General features: G+C 34.8%; 1 protein-coding gene across 6 annotated transcripts in view; it reads left to right on the top strand.

Moving 5' to 3' along the window:
* The window catches only part of AMBRA1 (autophagy and beclin 1 regulator 1), a 161,066-nt gene that overhangs the window by 126,339 nt on the left and 12,972 nt on the right, over positions 1-21,755 (top strand). For all 6 annotated transcript variants that reach the window (XM_026707746.2, XM_026707738.2, XM_026707721.2 and 3 more), the window contains one exon: positions 19,294-19,386. In XM_026707746.2, the coding sequence (XP_026563531.1) occupies positions 19,294-19,386 (93 nt within the window). The remainder of the gene's footprint in view (positions 1-19,293; positions 19,387-21,755) is intronic.

The raw sequence follows: 21,755 nt of genomic DNA, 5'->3' as shown, positions 1-21,755 counted from the left end.
ATGTTTTGTAAAATTCTGCCAGAAGTCCATTTGGGCCTGGTGCCTTTCCATTATTTTGTTTCTTAAGTGCTTCATTTAACTCCATCATCGTTATATTGCTTTCTAACATTGTTTCAATCTCTTTAGGTATCTGGGGTAAATTAGCATTCTGTAAATACTGTTTAATTTTTCCTCATCAATATTCTCTTGTATGTACAGTTTCCCATAATAATCTCGAATAATTTCCTTCTTCTCTTTACTACCCTAGCAAACTTGGCCTTGGTCATCTATTAATTGCAATATTTTCCTTGATTCTTTCTCCTTTCTCAATTTATATGCTAACCATCTACCTGGTTTATTTGCATCTTCAAAATAGTTCTGTTTGGCACCTCTAATTTTTTGTGTTAATTCTTCTTTTTCTATTTTTCTAACCCATTTTATGTTTGGTTATATCCATTTTTAACTTAATGTCCTTTCTCTGTGGCATTTTCTGTAGCTCTTTTTCGAGTCCTTTATACTCATCTTCTAATGCCTTAGAAGCTAATCTTTTCATGGTATTTCTTTTCCTTGTATAGTCTATTATCAAGCCTCTGGCATATGCCTTCATTGTATCCCATACATTCTGGATTGATGTATCTTCTTTTTTATTTTCTCCAAAGAAAAAGGCCAATTCTTTCTCCATCCACTGTGTGAAGTCTTTTCCCTTTAAAATACTATTATTTAATGTCCATCTAGATCATCTTCTTTGTCCTTTCCATTTAATTGTCATTGGATTGTGATCTGCCCTAGTACTTGTTTCAATATTTATTTCTTGAATACTAGTTAGCAATTCTGTTGACATCCATATCATATCTATTCTGGACCATGATAAGTGTCTATTTGAATAGAAGTGTATTGTTTAGTTTTAGCATTTCTTTCTCTCAATGTATCTTTTAAGTTTATTTCATCTACCATTTAAACAAAAGATTTAGGGAGAGTCTTTCTATTTTGCTTTATTGTTTTCTGTGCTGTGTAGTCCAGTTTATTGTTTACAATTCCATTAAAAACTCCCATCATAACTATATTAACATAGTCCAGTTCAACTATTTTCATATGTAATTTTTTATAGAATTCTTCTTGTTTGTCGTTCGGAGCATAAATTGCAATCAGGAGTGTTTTCGTATTATTGTCCATTATTTCCACCATTAATATTCTTCCGTCGTCATCAGTATAAATCAATTTCGCTGAGATGGTCTCTTTAATATATAAAACCACTCCTCTTTTCTTACATTGTGTCAAGGAAGTGAATATTTTCCCTAATTTTGGCTGTATCAACAATTGTTCATTTTTTTTTTTAATATGTACTTCTTGTAGGCAGATTATATCAAATTTTAATTTCTCTAATTTTCCTTCTTTTAACGGCTGAGTTAAGTCCATTTATATTAATTGTAATCATTTTTTTCTCTTCCATGGTTATATTTTGTAATTAGGTTTAACAGCTCTTGTGGATCTTGGTTCACGTTGTTCTTTGGTTTCTTCCTTTTCACCTACTGTACCTTCTTTTTCAGTCATCATTTGGGAGTCCTCTTGGAATTCAATTAGTAAAATTTCTCTTTCTGCCTCTTCCTCCCCTTTGAAAAATTCTGTGTAAAATGATTCAGCTTTCTCAATTGAGTCAATTCTATGTCTCTGTTCTTGCCATGTAAACATTAAATCTTCTGGAATCAGCCATCTATAATTCACCTCTTTTTTAAGTAACAATTTGGTCAAAAATCCGTATTCCCTTCTCATCTCTCTCACTCTTCTGGGTACTTGTTTCAAGAACACAATCTCCTTTGTATTTCAATGTTTTCTCACTTGCCACTTGCAATATTTGCATTTTAATGGCTTTCTTTGTAAATCTGATGTGAACTTCTCTTGGTAAGCTATTTCTCATCGCATATCTTGTGAAGACTCGATAAACCTCATCTATTCCATCCATCATCTTCTCTTCAGTTATTTCCAAACCTTCAGCCAATATTTCTATCGTTATCTCAGCTAGATTTTGTCCTTTTTCTTCCTCTGTTTTGGAATCTAAGATGAAATTCTGATCTGTCCATCTCCCATCTCAGCATACCACTTTTATCTTGTTCAACCACAGCTAATCTGTTATCAATGTCTCCAATCTTCTTCTCTCTTTGCTTATCTTCTTCTTCAATTTTTGGGAGTCTCTCATCATACTTCATCATCATTTGTTGGATGTTCTCCACTTTTTCATCGGTTTTCCCTGTTCTTTGTTCAATGTTCTCTGTTCAATGTTCTCTATTCTCTTTTCAATATTCTCTGATCTTGTTTGAATATTTTGAATTCCTTGCATAATCATCTGCAGGGTCACTTTTTTTTTTGTTCTTTTTCTTGCCTTAATATTGTCTGTATTGAACAGATGGTGGAGAGGAAGAAGTGGAAGTTGAAGAACCAGGAGCTGTTAATTTCCTACTCATTTTAAGGAGTTCAAGATCTTCAAGTTCTTCTAGACCTTAATCCAGTTGTAAAATAACCAATTGCAGTTCAAAATAAAAATAGTAGGAAAAAAGTAGGAGAATAGTAAGAAAAGAGAAGCCAAATAGTAATAATAATAGAAAAAGAAGAAAAAATTTCTTCAGGTTCTTGTATACCTTAATCCAATCAGTTGGTAAAAATTCATAAATGAAGGAAAAGACCATAAACACACCATGAACACACACAAAAGAGAAAAAGTTGTAAAATCCTAAAAAAGGTGAAAAAGTGAAGAAAAAAGGCTAAAAAAGAAGGGAAAAATTATTCAGGTTCTTCAACACCTTAATCCAATTAAGAGGTCTCAAATATAAAAGTATGCATAAAAATAAACCAAAGAAAAAAAAACCCAATATGGAAGGTAGATGGAAAGACAAAAATACCAGGAAGGGAAAGAGAAGAAAAAGGCTACTCCCTTAAAAAGAAAAGGAAGGGAAGCATTAATACTACTAGCATTAATACTTTTCCTTTAAAATAAAAAGCAGAGGTAGAAATTTAACTTCCAAAGACAAGAAAAAAACAAAACAAAAACAAAGACAAGTTCCAGAGAGCCAAATAGCTATTGCAAAAAAAAAAGTAAACTGAAGAGGAGGGGTAGCACAGCTTTAAAAGAATGAAAAGAGCACCCTGCACTTTGTTTGATTATTCAAGGCTCTTGTTATAACTCTCTTCTCCAAAGACTTATCACCTTTTCTTTTCCTAAGCTTCAACACCAGACTGCAGCTGTTGATAGAAACCCAGAAGAGCACCTGTAATAATACTCTCCCGTGCTCTTCCCTCTATCTTATCAAGCAAGCAATGTCCTTGAAACAAAGTCTCAGTTCTTTCTCAGCTTTGTCTGGTCAAAAGAAAAATAGAATATTTCCAAGCCTCTAGTTGGCAGTGTTACAAAAATTCTTTAGCTTTCACTTTCCCCCTCCTTTTTGAAGCAAAATATAATAAGAATTAATTAAAAAAAAGATATTTAAAAAATAACTAAAAGGGAGTCTCTGGCTTAAAATATTATAAAATCAAAAAGGAGAAAAGAATATATAAAAAGAAGGAAAAAACCAGTCCAGTTTCAAAATATAAAATCATGTGTAGAAAATCCAGCAATGAGAAAAAAAAATATTACTTTGACATTCCTGTTTAAAATCGCTGCTTAATCACTTCTGTCAAAACTTTTACAGATTCTTTCTTTCCCTTAGGGTGTCCTTTCAAGTCTTAAAATAAAGAAAAAAGTTCTCACCAAATCGGCACACTCTCTTTTTCTGTTCTCTTTCGTTTCGGAGCTGTCTCAACTTCAGCAGCTTTAATGGCTGACTCTTTGCCGCTGGCAAAAAGAGCTTCTCCTGGATCTACCAGGGACTTTGCGATCGACAGGATGCACTCTTTACATTCACCGTCTCTTCGGGACGGTTTAGATCCACTTGGACCCTCCAGGAGCAAAGATATCGGCTGCGATCTCAGATCTCCAAGATCACATGCCATATCGCCAGCTCCACCCTCCTGTGATGGAAATATATATTGAATAAGAATAATTAAAATCAAAGATACAAATCTGACTCATAATACTGTGGAGCCAGCCAATTTCCTCTCTTGTCTCTTCTCCTGGGTTTCCAGGAGAATGTTGACATTTTCAGTTGAATATGCCATGATTCAAGTCTCCCGTTGCTTCAATCCTTTATGCTGGTTTTCTAAGTTCTGGTAAAAAATAGAAATTTTGGTAGAAGTAGGAAAGCTGTGGCTTTCCATATATTGCTAAATTACAGCTATACTGAAAGAGCTAGGCATAACTCAATTAGTAAAGATTTCCCTAACAGCACAGTACCAGAAAGATAGCTTCACCTTTTATGTCTTATAATTTTTAAATTTTATGTATTAATTATTTCAATGTTGAGGCCATCCAACTCCATAGCAGATCTAGGCCACTCACAATTAATAAGATTTCTATAAAGCAACATGTATCAATTTAAAAAAAACAATGGAGCTGACCAGTAGACAGAATCAATACTTTTAAAAATTTGTAAAGCAAAAACAGTTCCAGAAGGGAGCATAGGGCACTGGACAAAGAATAGATGAGATTAAAAGAATATTATTAACATATCCTAGGCAAAACATAAGACTGCATCAGACTTAAATTTAGGCTTTGGTTGTTGATTAGATTTTTTCATTATTTTATGCTATATAACTGGTTGCTATCTTCAAAAAACTAAGGATGCCCACTAGTGAAATCCCATCCCTTGGTTCCAACTACTTCCTTGCTCTATTTACAGATTTACTTTCCGTTTCAGCTGAAATATGCTTTGTGATAAAAGTCTAAACTGATTTTCCAGTTGTACGTAGATGTGCACAAAATTTACGGTTGAATAAATCAATTGGGAGGAATAGCAATTATTAATTTGAAAGTAACACATTTTTTTCAGTGCTAGATTTCCTAATATGTAATAACTTCAGCAAAGAACATTCCTAATATGCAGAGTTAAAACTTTATAGTTTGGTGTAATCATTAATTAATCTATTAAAATACATTATAAAGTATTTGTAGTTTCTGTGAAGCACTTTCACCTTCTATGAGGCACTTTTTTAAATCAGAATTTTTAGTCATACTAGCTACATAGCTTCAGCCTTATCATGCATTTCTGGAGGCTGACCCAATTTCTTTGCCAGACGGTTCAATCCGTAGAAGAGATGCTTCCCAGCAAGAGAGTCCCTAGTGCATCATTTTCCTTTTAAAAATAATAAGCCTTGGCTCAGGACTCTTTGTGACGAGAAGATGGACAGGATTGTATTGATCTCTACTCTTAGATTCGTCCTCTGACTTAAAGTTCATATAGATACCATCTGTGAACTAATGCCACAAGAGATTGGTTAGTTTTGCAAAAAAACAAAAACCCATAGGATTTTTTTTTGTTTTTTTGGCTGTAGGAGACCTAAAGCTGATACTATTCTGAAATTTATTTGTAATTATTGGAGCAATAAGCCCCCCCCATCCCCCAACCCCAAATTATGTCATCCAAAACAGTATTGCTTTTGTTAAGATTAAAGATTTTATTGAGATCTTTACAACATACTTTTCTGAAGATGGAATCAGGCATGTGTATATATTATTTTTAAAAGTTTTGCTTTTACCTTTTTGCAATTTAAAATGTTTTTATCAAATTAAGGAGAAATTTGTTTAATGACTGCCTTCTGGTACGCTAAGTATATGACTTAAATTTGTATGCTTTTTCCTCTGCCTTTGAGATATGTTAAAGCATTAATTGATCTAATGCAGCTTGCTTGCGGCTAGAAAATTCAGGCATTCACTATAGAATACCTGGACAAGTGTGAGTGAGAGTGTGTATAAAACTCTTAAACCTACATATATTTTAAATAATTTTAGTAAGTTGAAGACCAGTCATATGCTATAGTTTTTATGCTAATCAACCTGGTTGTTTGTTTTTATTTTAGATGTTAAAATGAGGGAGGGCGATTTTCCCAAGATCACGGACTCCCCAATCAGCAGGAGGTGATACTGGAAAATCCCAATCCCTTTCAGTGATTTTTCTGAGGGCTTATAGTGGAAAGGTGATTGAAGTGTCTGGTTTTGAGGGATAAAAGGTGGAAGTGAGAATGGCTTGCTTCTCAATGCCTTGTGTCTCTATTTTTCCCTTATAGGTTTCCCAATAGGTTTCAAAGTAATTTTTATAGTTATCTCAGGGAACTGAATATGCTTTGCAAGTAAAACCATGAAGGAACACAACATCCATGGTTGCTTAAATAACTCAGAACAATTGTTCAATGAATTCTTGACCCCAAATGTGTGGTCTGTGTTTATCCATTCAGACAAAAAGACAACTGGGCGTTGAAGTGGAAAGGACATCAACAAAATCTCTAAATCTGTCATAAATATTCAGTCCACATTGGCTTTTAGTTTCATAGAAAGCTAGAATGTCAAAGACATTTCCTGCAAGTTGTAGCAACTTCCCAAAGGTGCTTTTTCAAGATGCAACTGAAGTCCAGTGCCTCTTGAAAAAGGACCTTTGGGACAACCATGACCTGGATGACTGAGAATCTCCATAGACATGTAGCAACTTCCCTTTCTTATCATATCCGTGGGATTTGGCAGGGTGAAAGCTGTGGACCATAAATGCAAAGTTTTTGCTGTTTCCCAGCATAACAGATACAGTGCCCTTGCTGACCTTAATAGGGATACTAAAGTGACAGGTCAAGGTAGTTGTGATAATGATAACTCAAGTAAGCTGGGGATCATGGTCCTAGAAGAAGAATTTACCTGGGAAAGGACAAAGTGTGAATCAGGTATTACGCACACAAGAAGAGCAAGGCATATCAAAAGAGAAACCACCTTCTGGTTGGGGACTCAATTGTAAGGGATGTAAATTTAGGAAAGGATACTGAGGTTTTGAAAGAGGTCAAGTGTCTACCAGGTGTTACTGCCAGCAGAGACAAGAAGCGTATTCTTAAGATAGTCAAGAATGCCAGCAAGGACTGTGATGTTGATGCTCTTATACATCTTGGTACAAATGATCTGTCCCAGAAGGATGTACTTTCTGTTCAGAAAGACTTCCAGAGCTTGGGGTATGAACTTAGCAATATGGGCTGTAGTCTTATCTTTTCAGAGGTTCTGCCAGTATACAAGGAACAAAAAGGAAAGGACAGCATGTAGCAGAGTTTAATGTGTGGCTAAAGGAGTGGTGTAAAAGGGAAGGCTTTGGTTTTATTAGTCATGATGTCTTCAGCTTGCCCAATGAAAAACTGTACAAAAGAGATAGTTTGCATCCATCAAAGAAAGGGACTGAGTTACTAGGCATTAAATTCACAAATTTCCTGGATAAACATTTAAACTGAACAGCGGGGACAGAGAATTAATGGATTCAGAACATTTCTGTCCCCAGCAACCTAAAACTAATATGGATACCAGTGCATGCAAAATAGATGTTTATGCAGGTAAGATTATCAACCTTGATGCCAACCAAAACCAAGCATTTAATAGTGAGTGCCATACCAAGTGCATTAATCAAACAAGTGGCAAGAAAGTAGGGCCAGGCAAGCACAACACAGGTTATGGAGGCAGTAAACACAGTGTCAGACATAAAGATCTCAAGTGCCTATATACAAATGCACAAAGTCTGAGAAACAAACAGGGTGAACTCGAACTACGAATACATGAAGGTAAATATGATATAGCTGGAATAACAGAAACTTGGTGGGATGAAACCCATGACTGGAACATACTGGAAGAAGGATACAAACTATTAAAATAAACCAGACCCCATAAAAGAGGAGGTGGAGTTGCACTGTATGTAAAGGACCACTATATTGCTACAGAAATGCATGAAACCAAAGATGAAAAGCTCCTAGAATGCATATGGGTCAATATAAAAGAAAAAAAGAATGACATGGCCATAAATGTATATTATAGACCACCCGATCAAGCAGAAAAAAATAGATGTCCTTTTTTGCCAACTAACAAACATATGCAGGAAACACACAACAATAATAATGGGAGACTTGAATTATCCTGATGTTAATTGGAAAACTAATTCTGCACCCAAGTGAGAAATCAAATAAGTTCCTAACCAACCTAGCTGACAACTTTGTTGTCCAAAAGGTAGAGGGTGAAACTAGAGGGACACCCATACTGGACTTAATTCTTACAAACAGAGAAGTGATAGAGGGAGTTGAAACTGCAGGAAGGTTGGGTGAGAGTGACCGTGTCATACTAGAATTCAACATAACACAAACACAAGCAACAGAACATAATGACACCAGAGTCTTGGATTTTAAAAAAGCTGATTTCAATAAACTCAGAGAGAACTTGGGAATGATTCCATAGATGAAAATCCTAAAGGGGAAAACAACTCAAGAATCTTGGGAAACTCTGAAAAGTATGATCATAGAAGCCCAGACCAGCACAATACCACTGAGAAAGAAAAACAAGAAATCCAAGAAGAAACCAGCATGGCTGCACAAAGATCTCTGGCAAATTGAAAGAAAAAAAGGACAAGTACAAAAAATGGAAAGGAAGACCTGTACAACTAAGGCAGAATATCAGCAGATATCCAGAATCTGTAAAGACCAAGTCAGGATAGCAAAGGCTCAAAACAAAGAAAGACTTGCAACAAAAGTCAAAGATAATAAAAAAAGTTTCTTCCAACATATAAATAACAAAAAAAAATCAAGGAAACAGTTGGTCCACTAAAGAGAGAAGATGGCAAGGAAGTAACAGGCAACAGAGAGAAAGCAGAACTACTTAACTTATTCTTTGCATCCATCTTCACGCAAAACAAACTATATCTCAACCCACCAAAAACATAACTGTAAAAGACAGACCAGAAATAAAAGTTAAAATAAGCAAAAAAAATAGTAAGAGAATACCTGTCTGATCTTGATGTAAACAAATCACCGGGGCCTGATGGATTACATCCCAGAGTTATAAAGGAGCTGGCAGAAGTCATCTCAGAACCACTGCACCATATCTTTCAAAAATCCTGGAGCACCGGGGAACTACCAGAGGACTGGAAAAGAGCTGATGTGGTTCCCATCTTCAAAAAAGGGAAAAAAAACAAACCCAGGAAACTATAGACCAATCAGCCTAACATCAATACCCAAGGCGATACTGGAAAAGATAATAAAAAAACAGATCTGCTAACATCTAGAAACAAGTAAAGTAATAACTAGCAGTCAGCACGGGTTTGTTAAGAACAGATCATGCCAAACCAATCTTATTTCACTGTTCAACCCAGTGACTAAATTAGTAGAACAGCAAAATACTGTGGACATAATATATTTAGATTTCAGCAAAGCATTCGACAAAAGTAGACCACAACCTACTTCTTAGTAAGCTAGAAAAAAGTGGAATAGATAGCACCACCACTAGATGGACTCGCAACTGGCTGGCAAACCATACTCAACGAGTAGTCCTTAATGGGTCTAAGTCTACATGGAGGGAAGTAAGCAGTGGAGTGCCACAAGATTCCGTTTAGGCCCAGTACACTTCAATATCTTCATGAACGACTTAGATGAGGGAATAGAAGGGGAACTTACCAAATTTGCAGATGATACTAAGCTGGCAGGAATAGCTAACACCCAAGAAGAGAGACTTAAGATCCAGGTGGATCTTGACAGATAGAACACTGGGCCGTATCTAACAAAATGAAATTCAATGTAGAGAAAAGTAAAGCCCTACACTTAGGCAAGAAAAACCAAAAGTACACATATAGACTGGGTGAAACCAGGCTCAATAGCAGTAACTGTGAGAGGGATCTTGGAGTCCTAGTGGACAACCAGCTAAATATGAGCCAGCAATGTGCACCAGGAGCCAAAAAAGCTAATGCAATCCTAAGTTGTATTAACAGAGGGATACAATCAAGATCAAGGGAAGTACTAATACCACTCTATAAAGCCTTAGTAAGACCACACCTAGAGTACTGCATCTAGTTTTGCTCACCACATTATAAAAAAGATATTGAGACTCTAGAAAAAGTACAGAGAAGAGCAACCAGGATGATTAGGGGACTGGAGGCTAAAACATACAATGAATGGTTGCAGGAACTGGGTTTGGCTAGTCTAGTAAAGAGAACCAGGGGAGGCATGATAGTGGTCTTCCAATATTTGAGGGGCTGCCACAGGGAGGAAGGGGTCAAGCTATTTTCTAAAGTGCCTGAAGGCCAGACAAGAAATAATGGATGGAAACTGAACAAGGAGAGATTCAACCTGGAAATAAGGAGAAACTTTCTGACAGTGAGAACAATCAATCGATGCCCTCGGAAGTTGTGGGAGCGCCATCACTTGAGACTTTCAAGAAGAGATTGGACTGCCATTTGTCAGAAATGGTGTAGGGTCTCCCACTTGGGTGGTGGGGTTAGACTAGATGACCTACAAGGTCCCTCCCAACTTTGATTATCTGTTATCTAATCTGGTGCAAAATTTCCATCTCCTAGTTTTTCAGTCCACATTTTAATTGTAAACACATCCAGTTGGCCTTGTATTACTCATTGACCTGGCATTTAACAACAGTACCAGCAGTTGAAAGAGTAACCTGCAATTACTCTGAGGTGTATAGTAGCAGGAAGGTAGGTACAAACTATGTAACTAACCTCCATTATGCTTATCTGACCAGTTATCATACTTCCTTCCTGCCATAATCCCAGTTAGACTTCCCTCATCCTAGCCCAGGTTACATTTACGAAAGAATTCTCCCAGGTTCTTATCTTTGTTTCACAACTGAAATATTTTTCCCACAAAAGGGTTCTTTAGGAACAGTTATTTTGGGGATAACCCTTTATACCTGCATTAGGCCTTAGAAAAACATGTATTTGGCTAATACAGCATTCATTACATATTTTTTGACATACTTATCAATTAAGCAATTTGTCTTAATCAGTAAGATTTACTTCTTGATCCTTTAAATTCTTCTAAGAATTGTATCATAGTTGTTTATCCACATTATTGTGCCATGTTTTGTAACTTTGAATTTGGAATACTGATTCAAACATTTTGAAACACAAATAATATCCTTAAATTAACATAAAGTCATTTTATTGGGGTCATTATACACCACATTTAATAGAGGAAAGTAAATAAATATGTAACGTGCCTTAATGAGAGTACAAAATTAAAAACATGATTCTGTTCTAACCAGGAATCAAACACTGTGTTTTGGAAGTTCAGCCAGAACCATTTGGTGATGTCAGTCTAGTTGAACTGAATTGGGAAGCTTTTGATTGTTCTGGATTTTAACTGAGACACAGTCTGGAGGGTTTCTTAGAAGTTAAGTAGGGCAAGGCCACATTTATTTCACTTTATTTTATTTTGTTTTTTATTTATTTATTTATTTAACTTATATGCTGCCCATCTCACCAAAGGCAACTCTAGACAGCTTATGCTCATTCAATAAATGTGCCATATAAAATATTAAAACAATAAATAGAGATCTTAAATTTAAAATCGTTAAAATTAAATGTTACCCTATCCTACTAACTCCTATGTTTTCCCAGCAGCTGTTTTCCTTTACTTCCACCTAGCTGCCACATTTAAGGCCCTGGCTCTTTTTAGCTCTCCCCACATTCAAACAGTTCTGCCCAGAAGACGTGTATTTTGGTCCAGAGATGGACCACCCAGAACTGGCACTTTTGACTAAGAAGGATCTTCTTTTCCAAGGCCTTGAAAATACATCCGTGTACCAAACTATGAAAATAAAGAAGACTGGAGAAATCAAAGAAAGCATGATGTATTTTCTTATACAACTGTAAACACTCTGAATTGAATATATTTTAAAACATTAATTATATTGGTATGTTATGTAAATTATAAATGGATTTACTATTTTTTATGAGAAAACTTTCACTCCACTCACTTTTAAGTCATAAAAGAATTTTATGAGCAAACCTATTAATCACAATACATTTTACATTCCTACAATAAAGTATTACCCTTAAATGTTTCAATAGTGCTAATTTCCCTTCCAAATGTTTGTGTGGGTTTTGAATAAATGGGGAGGTGGCTCCTCCCCCTCCATTTCATTCTTCTAAATTTTTACATCACTAGGCTACAGCAATTAATACTCTCTTAAAAATCATCTTTAACATGATTTAATTTTCTAATCCGAGTCTTTACACAGAATGCCTATTTTGCAACAGAAGCAATATCTTAAAGACAGTTGTAAAATGTCACAGGTCATATATACATGTGCAAACATATCATTCTCATCTTCTTAAACAATATGCATTTGAACAGAGTCCACTCAGCTATATTTTTGATTTGCTTTAGAATATTTATGCAGTGAGTTAGTACTGTGTCAATTATCTCAACAGTAATTATCAAAGCTGCAGGATTTCCTTTATCCTTGTGCTTCAGCTCATATATTTGTCATAAAACAATGTCTTCCTGGGATGAGGCGGTTGAAGGTTGTATTTTTATTAACCTGTTTTCTCTCTCCTTATTCTGATAGTTTCTTTGTACTTCAATAGGGATCAAACATTTGGTACCTAAGGAGCAGAACTTTATTTCCTATTGGTTTTATGCATAATTGTGATTGGAATCTCCACTTGTACCTGAAACTAAATACAGTATATTCCCTGATATTATTAACATGAGGCTTTTACCTGCAGACTTCAGAATTCCATCTGAAAATAAATGGATTGAGTATATGCTAGTGCACTGCAGCAACAAATTCAGCTTTCTTAAAGGAAGCATCTTGAACAATCTCTGGAGTCATAACTCTTACCTTGCTATTCAGTGTATCCAAGAATGACTAGAAAAATGTAGATGACCAATAATGGATTTATTCTGGATATTTATTTAGAATTTTTGGTTTTTGGGAACAATAGTTTTTTGCTCTAGGATGATTAAACCACACATTAATATAAAAGTTCTGGATTTCCCCATAATTTATACTTAAAGTGAAAATACTTCCAAGTAAATAAAGTTCTTTAATCCTTCCTTAACTGTTAGAAGTAAATAGCTGTCTGACTCTGTACTCTACAAGCACGCAATTAATTTGAGTGAGGGTGAAAGAAAAATTGCTTTCCTTGGCATCTGAAATTACCGGAAAAATCTGAAAGCATTAACAGTAAGCAAAGGATGTGTAGGAAAAAAGACAGAATTGGTAGCATTATCCATATTCATTGTATAGAAGTATCTGACTATAGATCATGTCATAAATTGTCATACTACGAACAACTATAATCCTGTGTTCCTGGCCGGTATTTAGTAAAAATGTGAGTAGATTATCAAATGCCACAAAGATCTTATATCATGTTGTGGAAAGATTGTTGTTTCTCGTAGAAGAACATCAGTAACAAAGACAACCTTTCCCACAGTTTTCCATTGCAGTGTGTGAGAATGATTTTAATGTGTTAATAATCACTCTCAGTCCTTACTGAGACTCCATGCCTTGGACAACACGTAGAGCGAATTTAGTGTGCAGCTAAATAGAGTGGGTGTACCTAGAGTTTCAGCAGGACTGCTAACCACACCAGATAGAAAATCCCTAGGAATCCATTAGCCCCGCGATCACTTTACCAATAACTTTACCAATAGGTAAAGCCACTGAGAGGCAAAATCACAGGAAGTGACCTGACTAGGAAATTCTGTCTTTTAAAAAGATAAATTCTTTTTATTATTTTAAAAATTAATATGTTGTTTTTCAAAACTGATTTTTCTGGGCTCACTTGCAAAACTTTAAGATCGCACTATTAAAATGTTTCAAATATTTTTAAAAAACCAGTTACAATTATCAATGTTAGGGAAAATTGCCACTATCAAAATGAGCATCTTGCCAAGAATACTATTTCTCTTTCACACCATTCCAATTAAATTAGATAAAAAAATATTTAATGAATTGAATAAAATTACCATGAAATTTATTTGGTCAGGGAAAAAAATGAGAATAAAATTAAGTTCAGTACAAGATAATAGATGCTGAGGTGGATTTGGACTTCCTGCCTGGGAAATATACTATAAAGCAGTAGTTTTAACATGGATTAAAGAATAGGCCAATCTGAGAAATAAAAGAATTTTAACCCTAGAAGGGCATGATCTAGAGGCGGGGTGGCATGCCTTCATGTGGAATCCTGGAAATAAGAGATATACACACTTTAATAGACATGTAATTCAAAGTTCATTATTAAAAGTGTGGAAAGAGATTAAACATAAACATTATATGAAGATTCCAGGATGGGTTTTCATCATGGAGGCATTGATCCACCTCAATGCCTTAGAAACTGGAAGAAAGATTAGGTATTATGATGTCCTAAATTCCCAAGGAGAATTAAAGACGAACCAAGAACTCAGAGAACAAGGGATGAAAATAGAGTGGTGGCCATATTTTCAACTAAAGATGAGATATAAAAAAGATATAGAAGAATTTGGAATTGAGGTAAAACCGAACAAATTAGATAAAATATTAGAGGGGACAGATGAAAAATTAATTTCTAAAATGTATAATTATCTATTAGAATTTGAAATGGCAGAAAAAATAGTTAAAGGCCCAATGATCGCATGGGCAAGGAATGTAGGGCACAACATTAATTTGGGAAAAAGATTGGGAAAAACTCTGGAAACAAAATTACAAAATAACAAAGTCTGTTGTTTATAAAGAAAACCAATACAAAATGTGTTATCAGTGGTATCTGGCACTTTCAAGGTTAGCGAATATGTACTGAAATTTAAATCCGACTTGTTGGAAATGTAAGCAAATGAGGGGTACCTTCTTTCACACTTGGTGGCTTTGCCCAAAAAGTAAAAAGTACTGGAAAAAAATTAGAATTTGGATAAAAGAAATTACAAATATACAACTAGAATTTAAGGCCGAAATAATTTTGTTGGAAATGTTAAAAGGGGACTATGCAAAAGAAATTTAATATTTAATTCTCCATATAATCACAGCAGCAAGAATTGCGTTGGCACAATGCTGGAAGGATGACCAAATGCCAACAAATAATTTGATAATTCAGAAAGTTCTTGATTCTGCTGAAATGGACCTATTTACACAAAAACTTAGAGAGACTCAAAATATACTACAGCTTGGGGAAAATGGTACAATTGGATGAAGGAGAAAAACTAGGAAATTAAAAGATAAGGATTTGAAAAACGAAATGGTTAAACTAAGAGCATATACCAAAAATAGAAAATGAATATTTAGTAAAATTGTTTTCAATAAATGATCACACCATCTTAGCTGATAAGAAATATATATGTTTTATGTCAATACTTGTATTTGTATATTGGTTTCATATAAACTATGTGGTATTTTAAACACTGTATATATTTTTCTTTTTAATGTTTAATAAAGTTTATTTTAAAATTAAAAAAAAACCCAACCACCCCTCAAATAGCAATAAGTAAAATGCAGTTCTTTAGCAAGGCAAACATAACAGAAAAATTAAATGTTTTCATTCAGCATATTTAAAGTCTTAATTATTAAAAGATACAGGAAACGAATCAGGTATTTGCCTGATAACTTGAAATAAAACCAAGTAGGTGCCAAGAATTCCCTAAGTAGGAAACAGTGGAATGCCCTCACTCAGGAGTGGCCTTCTGCTGTTGGTGGTCAAGGGGTGTCACTGAGAAGGCCTCTTCCCAAGTAGCTTCTTGTCCCACCATAGCATGAAAAAGCACCCAGGGGCGGATTCTGAGCATAACCTGAAGTACAGAATGGGGTTCTTTGTACAGGATTTAAAAAAACCTTCAGATGCTTTGGACCCATGACTTAAAATAGTTTGATACTAGCAACCTCCTTCTTCTAACCATCTGAGATAAAATAATCCTGGGAGTAAATATTATAGGAATCCTTCAGTTTGGTTTTCATTACCCCTTGCTTCAGACTGTTAACAAATATTAAAGTTTAAATTTTCATGCCGTGAACTGAAAGCCAACTAAAATAAGAATGCTTTGGCTCTTGTTCCATGTGCAGCTGTTAGTTTTACTTTAGTTATTGGCAACTTCTCTTTTGTTCAGGCTGGAAAATATAAATTCAATTAAAAGCATGGAAACTACCAACTCAGATACTGCTGATTTCTTTATATGAATAATATTTTTATTAAGAATACAGCTCATCCCATTCTTGGGGTGACTCTTACCCTGTAGATTTTTAATATATTATGGCTTATTTCCCAATTATCCAGATACTTATTTGATAGTTTTATCCACCCATCAAAGACCTTGGATAGACAGATGGTCTTATTTGATGGTGTTAAAGGTATTGTTGCAGGATATAAGCTGTTCCAAATAAAGCTGTCTTTTGCAATTCATTGGTGGTAATTTTTGACAGTATATGGTTTAGGATACATTCAGGTATTTTAATTTGCAACTTCTTTAGACATTCCTGAGAGTTGGCAAAGCTGTTCATAAAATCCTGCCAAATCACCTCAATTTTCAAATTGTTGTATTATGGCTGTGAATATGCCAGCTATTTTACAAGACAGGAGTTCCAAATTATACTTAAGATGGAAGGCTTAGAGTCATCACTAAACTTGGACTCATTTAAAGAATATTTTAAAACACCTTCAATCTTCTAAGTATTATGTTGTAAGATAATTTTAAATGTCATATCATAGTCGCTCACACAGTTGCTAAACTGCTTTACAGCTAAACTGTTCTTGGTTCTTTGTTAGAACTGAATTAGTGCTAGTATGAAATCATGTGATACTGTACATGTTATTTGCATACTTTATTCTGTAATATTACATGCTTGTAATATAACATGATACGTATTGCATAGTTAGATATGCAATTTAATTATACTATACTTTTGAAATATTTTTTAAGCTGTGAAAGGCAGCCAAGTAACCTTGGGCCAGTCACTCACTCTCAGCCCAACTCATCTCACAGAATTGTTGTGGGAAAAGTAGAAGGAAGAAAGATATATTAGACATGTTTACCATCTTGTGTTGTTTATAAAAATAATAAAGATGGGAAATTAATTAATAATAATGTATCTTAAATTGTGATGTATGCATGGGAGCTGTGCAAGCTCCATGATGGCTTAACTGAATTCAGGAGATGAGTTTAAACTTTGAATCATGGATAGAAGTACTATGGGCCAACTATCTGATGGGAAAGGCTAAGAAAAATTGTTTTAGCTCCACCTGGTCTGGAAGCTTTCTCAAGTCAATTAGGCTTCATTAACACAGAACTTTCATTTTCAACTGTCAAGTGTTCTTTTAGTATTCTTTCCTAAAGTGCTTTAAAAAGCATTTTTGAGCTTAGCATCCATTCCTTCTCCTTTTGCTAGGAAATCTCACCTGAATATAAGGCTTTTTAAATTTGGAAGACATATATAGGGCAAGTGGAATAAGAATTTGTAACTCAAGCTAAAGTAAAATGTATAAAATGAAATCTAATGTATTGATCATCAGATACTTCCAGTGCAGTTTTAACACCTGTTTTTAAAAAATCTGACATTTGTTTTGGCTAATTCTATTTGAATAATACCATTCTTCATAAAAAAAATTCACACTATTTTTTTTAACAAGAATGTATCTTCTGAATGATTAACAATAAAAGAAGCAATAACATATATAATAAACTGCCACTAGTTTGCAGCTTCAGTGATTCACACATTGTTAACTATTAGCTGATCCTTAAATAATTTATCCTTAACTTACTCTACCACTGAATGTTTTCACTGAGCTAGTATATGTGTTATGGATATCAGATGGCAGCTATTTTAATTTAATAGCAACTGTTCATTCAGATCAGATGTTTATCTTCTAAGTATTAGGGGTAGTGTAATGAAAATTATTGGACTGGGCATTGTTTCAGAATGCCTCAGGCAGATAGGGTAGGATATAGGATAGGGTAGGAACCAAAACGAAACCTTTATTGTTGTCTGCTGTATGTACAACGACATTCCAATGCCTTGCTCTCAAAAGAAGGAATATCACCCATTGAACAATATCTCCATCCCAAGGATAACAAAAATGACACCAAAAACTTAGATTAATCTTTTCAGTATCTTGAGAGTTAACAAGGTTGATACTAAATCTGGTTGTTCTGCTACAGATACTATGGAGCCTCTTCCCGGAAGGCAATAATAAAAGCCAGTCATGGACAATATTATGGACCCTGGTCAAGCAGCACTTTTATGCCATTTCTTGGAAAGAAGGAAGTTAACATAAGAGCATGATCCTAGCACCTCTCTGCAAGTCTTGAAAGCAAACTGCTTTTGAGACCCAGAAAATAACCTTATCCAGATGGGAACTCAATATGTCAGCCATTATCTGTATATCAACTTTCATCTTTTGGAGCCATTTGAAATGATTTACATTACATTCCTATAAAAATAGTAGTTATTTGGGGAAAGGTCAACTTGGATGCTTTCAGTTTGAGACCAGGACATATCTAATTTAGGTTTAGGTACTGAAATATCTATCCTATTAATGATGAAATGCCATGATTTTTGAAGTTCTTATATGTTACATATGTTTTGACCTGTATCTGAGACCTCATCAAGTAAATGTTCAGAGTTATAAGAGTAGGTTTCTATGTTGCAGTAACATAGATAATTTATAGGCTAGGTCAGCAGTCCCCAGTCTTTCTGGCTTTGCGGCCCAGTGGAGGAGGGAGAGGGGATAGTTCTTTGTGAGTGGTAGGTGCATGCACAAACTCCATTTGTGCAAATCGTGGATGTGAGCGCCCAGTTCTCGCAAAGTGGAGCTTGTATACCACTCATGGGACTCAGTTCCAAATGGACTGAAGCGCAGTAGTGGGCTATGACCCAGAGGTTGGGAACCCCTGGGCTAAGTCAATGGCTCTCAGCCTTTTCTTTATCATGGACTCCCTTAAATATCTTTTGTGGCATATATCATCACCATGGACCACTAAGACTTAACTCAAGATTTAAAGCATTAGATTGCATCAGGCCTTCGTGGACCATTTTGACAACATTGTGGCCATAAGAATAGCCTATGTTTGTATTACTGTCAAGAATATATATTCAGTACTACATTTGTGAAATCAAGTTCATGTATCTTAAGTTTGGTGTATGCTAGAAATATTTTAAATTGAAAGTAGAAAAAGTCACATCTATATATATATTGAAATTTAATACATTGCAAAGCTCTTGTAACAATTTTAGAATTAAATTTACATTTAAAATTGGATTCTTTAGGAATTACAGGCTTTTTAATTTATATCTTAAGACTGGACAGAAAATGAAATACTTGTAATATTTCCACAGCAACAATTAATACTATCTGCTGCTGATTTTGAATGTTATTTTGAAAAAGGAGATTTGGTGCATTGGGAATGATAATCTTATTAATATGGACGAGGCTGGTTTCATTTATCTCTTGACTTATTGCTTTTGGATGGCAGGGCGTTAAACTCTGGTGTAGAATACTACTGGGACCAGCTGAATGAAACTGTCTTCACTGTGCATTCCAGCAGCAGAAGCACTGAACGCCCAGGGTGAGTCTGGAGAATGAGTGTGGAGGCAACCAGTCTTACATAGAAATATGTGTACTGTTGTTGTCAAGGTCTGGATGTAATTGTATTGCTTACCCTTGCGTGTTATTATGATGGCAGCTCTAAAATTTTAAAACTAATTTTTTTCCCTTGGCACTTGAATTACTCCAGATGGCATAATATAACTGCTTATACTTGGTTATTTCAAAAATGCAAAGTGAAATGTTCAGATAAATCTGTCAACCACAGTCCTTCCAGCTGTCAATACCGTACCTTCCTAAGTCAGTTGGAAGCCATTTGGCTTATGGGAATTGAAAACTTAGAAAAAAGTACGATAAAAGTAATGACTAGTTCCAACTTTAAAACAATTATGGGATCCAACACCGTTTCTAACTGTAGGACTAGGATTATCATTTTAATCAAAATCAGATGTGAAAACATAATCTAGATAAGCCAAGAAGCTTATAAAATTTTAACTACCTTCTAGATCATTTTTTTCATTAAAATTCTCAATGGATGCCTGTTGAAACGATAAGGAATGAGTGGGTTTCAGGTGCATACAGGCATTTCTGTATTTGCTCTGTACTAGCTAAATATACTGAAAAAACTTCCAGTTTGAGCTTCTTCGTGATGAACTGAAATCAGCGATCGTGCATGGTTTCAATCTGTGCTTGCCACCAGAGTGCCCCAGGATATGGGGCTAAGCCATCCTGTAGAGGTGGTGAAGAGGGGAGAGACCGCCAGCAGGGTCAAGGAGAACAACATCTCTCCTTCTCAGCTGGCCACTACTCCCTTTCCCGAAGGCAGTTGCAGCGGTGGTCAGAAATGGCCACCTCAAAGAACAACTTGACCGGAAAAGAATGTGCAGGAGGAAGATAAGAAGAGAAAGTTTTGGTTGACCGGGTTAAACTGAAAAAGCAACAACGTAAGGTACCCTGGAATTTGAACTATAAAAAATAACATTGTTCCCAAAGAAGACTTTGAAGCAGCGAAGGACAGGGTGAAGGGAAAGGATTTGGCTTTTTTTTTTTTCTTCCCTTCCTTATACTGATAACTAAGAGATTTAAGTAAGAAATTGACAAAAATCCACTTTAACATCAATAGGCATTTAAGCTGAAAATAAAATGTCAAAGGGACAATAAAGACTTTTGGATACTCAAAAACCTTTAAAAGCAGGAAAGGAGAGAAAAGGAAAGAATAAAAGGGCGGGATCTGGAAAAATGGAGGAGACTGCCTAGAACTAAAAGGAACTTACAGTGAAACCTTAACAAGATTCCTAAAAAATACATTCTAACTGAAACTTTGTAACAAAATAATAGAACCCCAGGAAGAGAAAGTAGAAAAAAGAAGCAAGAAGAAACAGCTTTGGGTTATTTGGATTACTTGGAGATTTTTGGATTTTTGGCTATTGGATTTAAATGACTAAAATCAATTGGGTGGTTGTTTAAAAGTGTTTAAAATGGCATCACTTTTAAAAGAACTGAAAATGGAACTTAAAAAACAGAAAGAAGATGCACAAGAAGGAAGAGATTATTTTGGCTTCGTATTTCAATTTTTAGAAATGGAGATCTGGAACTATGAGAAACAACAAGAAACGCTTGTACAACAAGAAGGTTGGGACAAAGAAGCATCCATCTTTAATGATCAAGTAATTTTATGTGGGGGAAAAAAGGAAAGTGGGGGGAAAGAGAGTGAAAAGTTTAAGATTTGAAAAAACAACCAAAAAAAGAATAGTTTGAAAAATAATTACAATATTAAGAAGCAACAGAAGAGAGGATCACAGAAGAGACGATTAGAAGTAGAGAGACAAGGGGGCAAAAAGGGGAGGGAGAAGAAAAGGGAGAAGAAGGAAAGGAAAAGAAATTATAAAAGACAGAAACAAGACATAGAGAAACAGGGAAAATGTATAAAGATTGAAAGTATAAGCCTATTTAGAGATAATGGGTGAAAATTTAATTGAAAAAGGGATTCTGCAAAGGTACATAAGATAGTATTGTTATATTAGAAATAGAAATAATTTTAGAAAATATGAAACAATTATGATTAAAATAATGGATAAAATACTTATTGTAATGCAGTGGAATGTTTATTAATAAATAAATGAAATAAAGTGAATGAGAGAATGAAATTAGGAAAGGATGGGAGCATTTTAATTATTAATGATTTATAAAAATATAAGTGAAAAGAAATATGGAAAAATGAATTAATTATAGAAAGTTTATAAGTGTTCACAAGGAAGTATGATATTCAATTGAAAAGAAATATTAAAGATGTTAAGATTCTAACTAATATTAATGATTGGATTGAATTGGAATGGAATGAGTGTTTTATTTACTATACATACATACATGCATACACACACACACACACAT

This window comes from Pseudonaja textilis, chromosome 1 (genome assembly GCF_049901715.1).
Source record: "Pseudonaja textilis isolate UNSWEBS1 chromosome 1, rPseTex1.2, whole genome shotgun sequence".
NCBI classification, from domain to species: domain Eukaryota; kingdom Metazoa; phylum Chordata; class Lepidosauria; order Squamata; family Elapidae; genus Pseudonaja; species Pseudonaja textilis.
The sequence above is the reverse complement of the archived record's forward strand: the minus strand, read 5'-3'. Positions and strand labels throughout refer to the sequence as shown.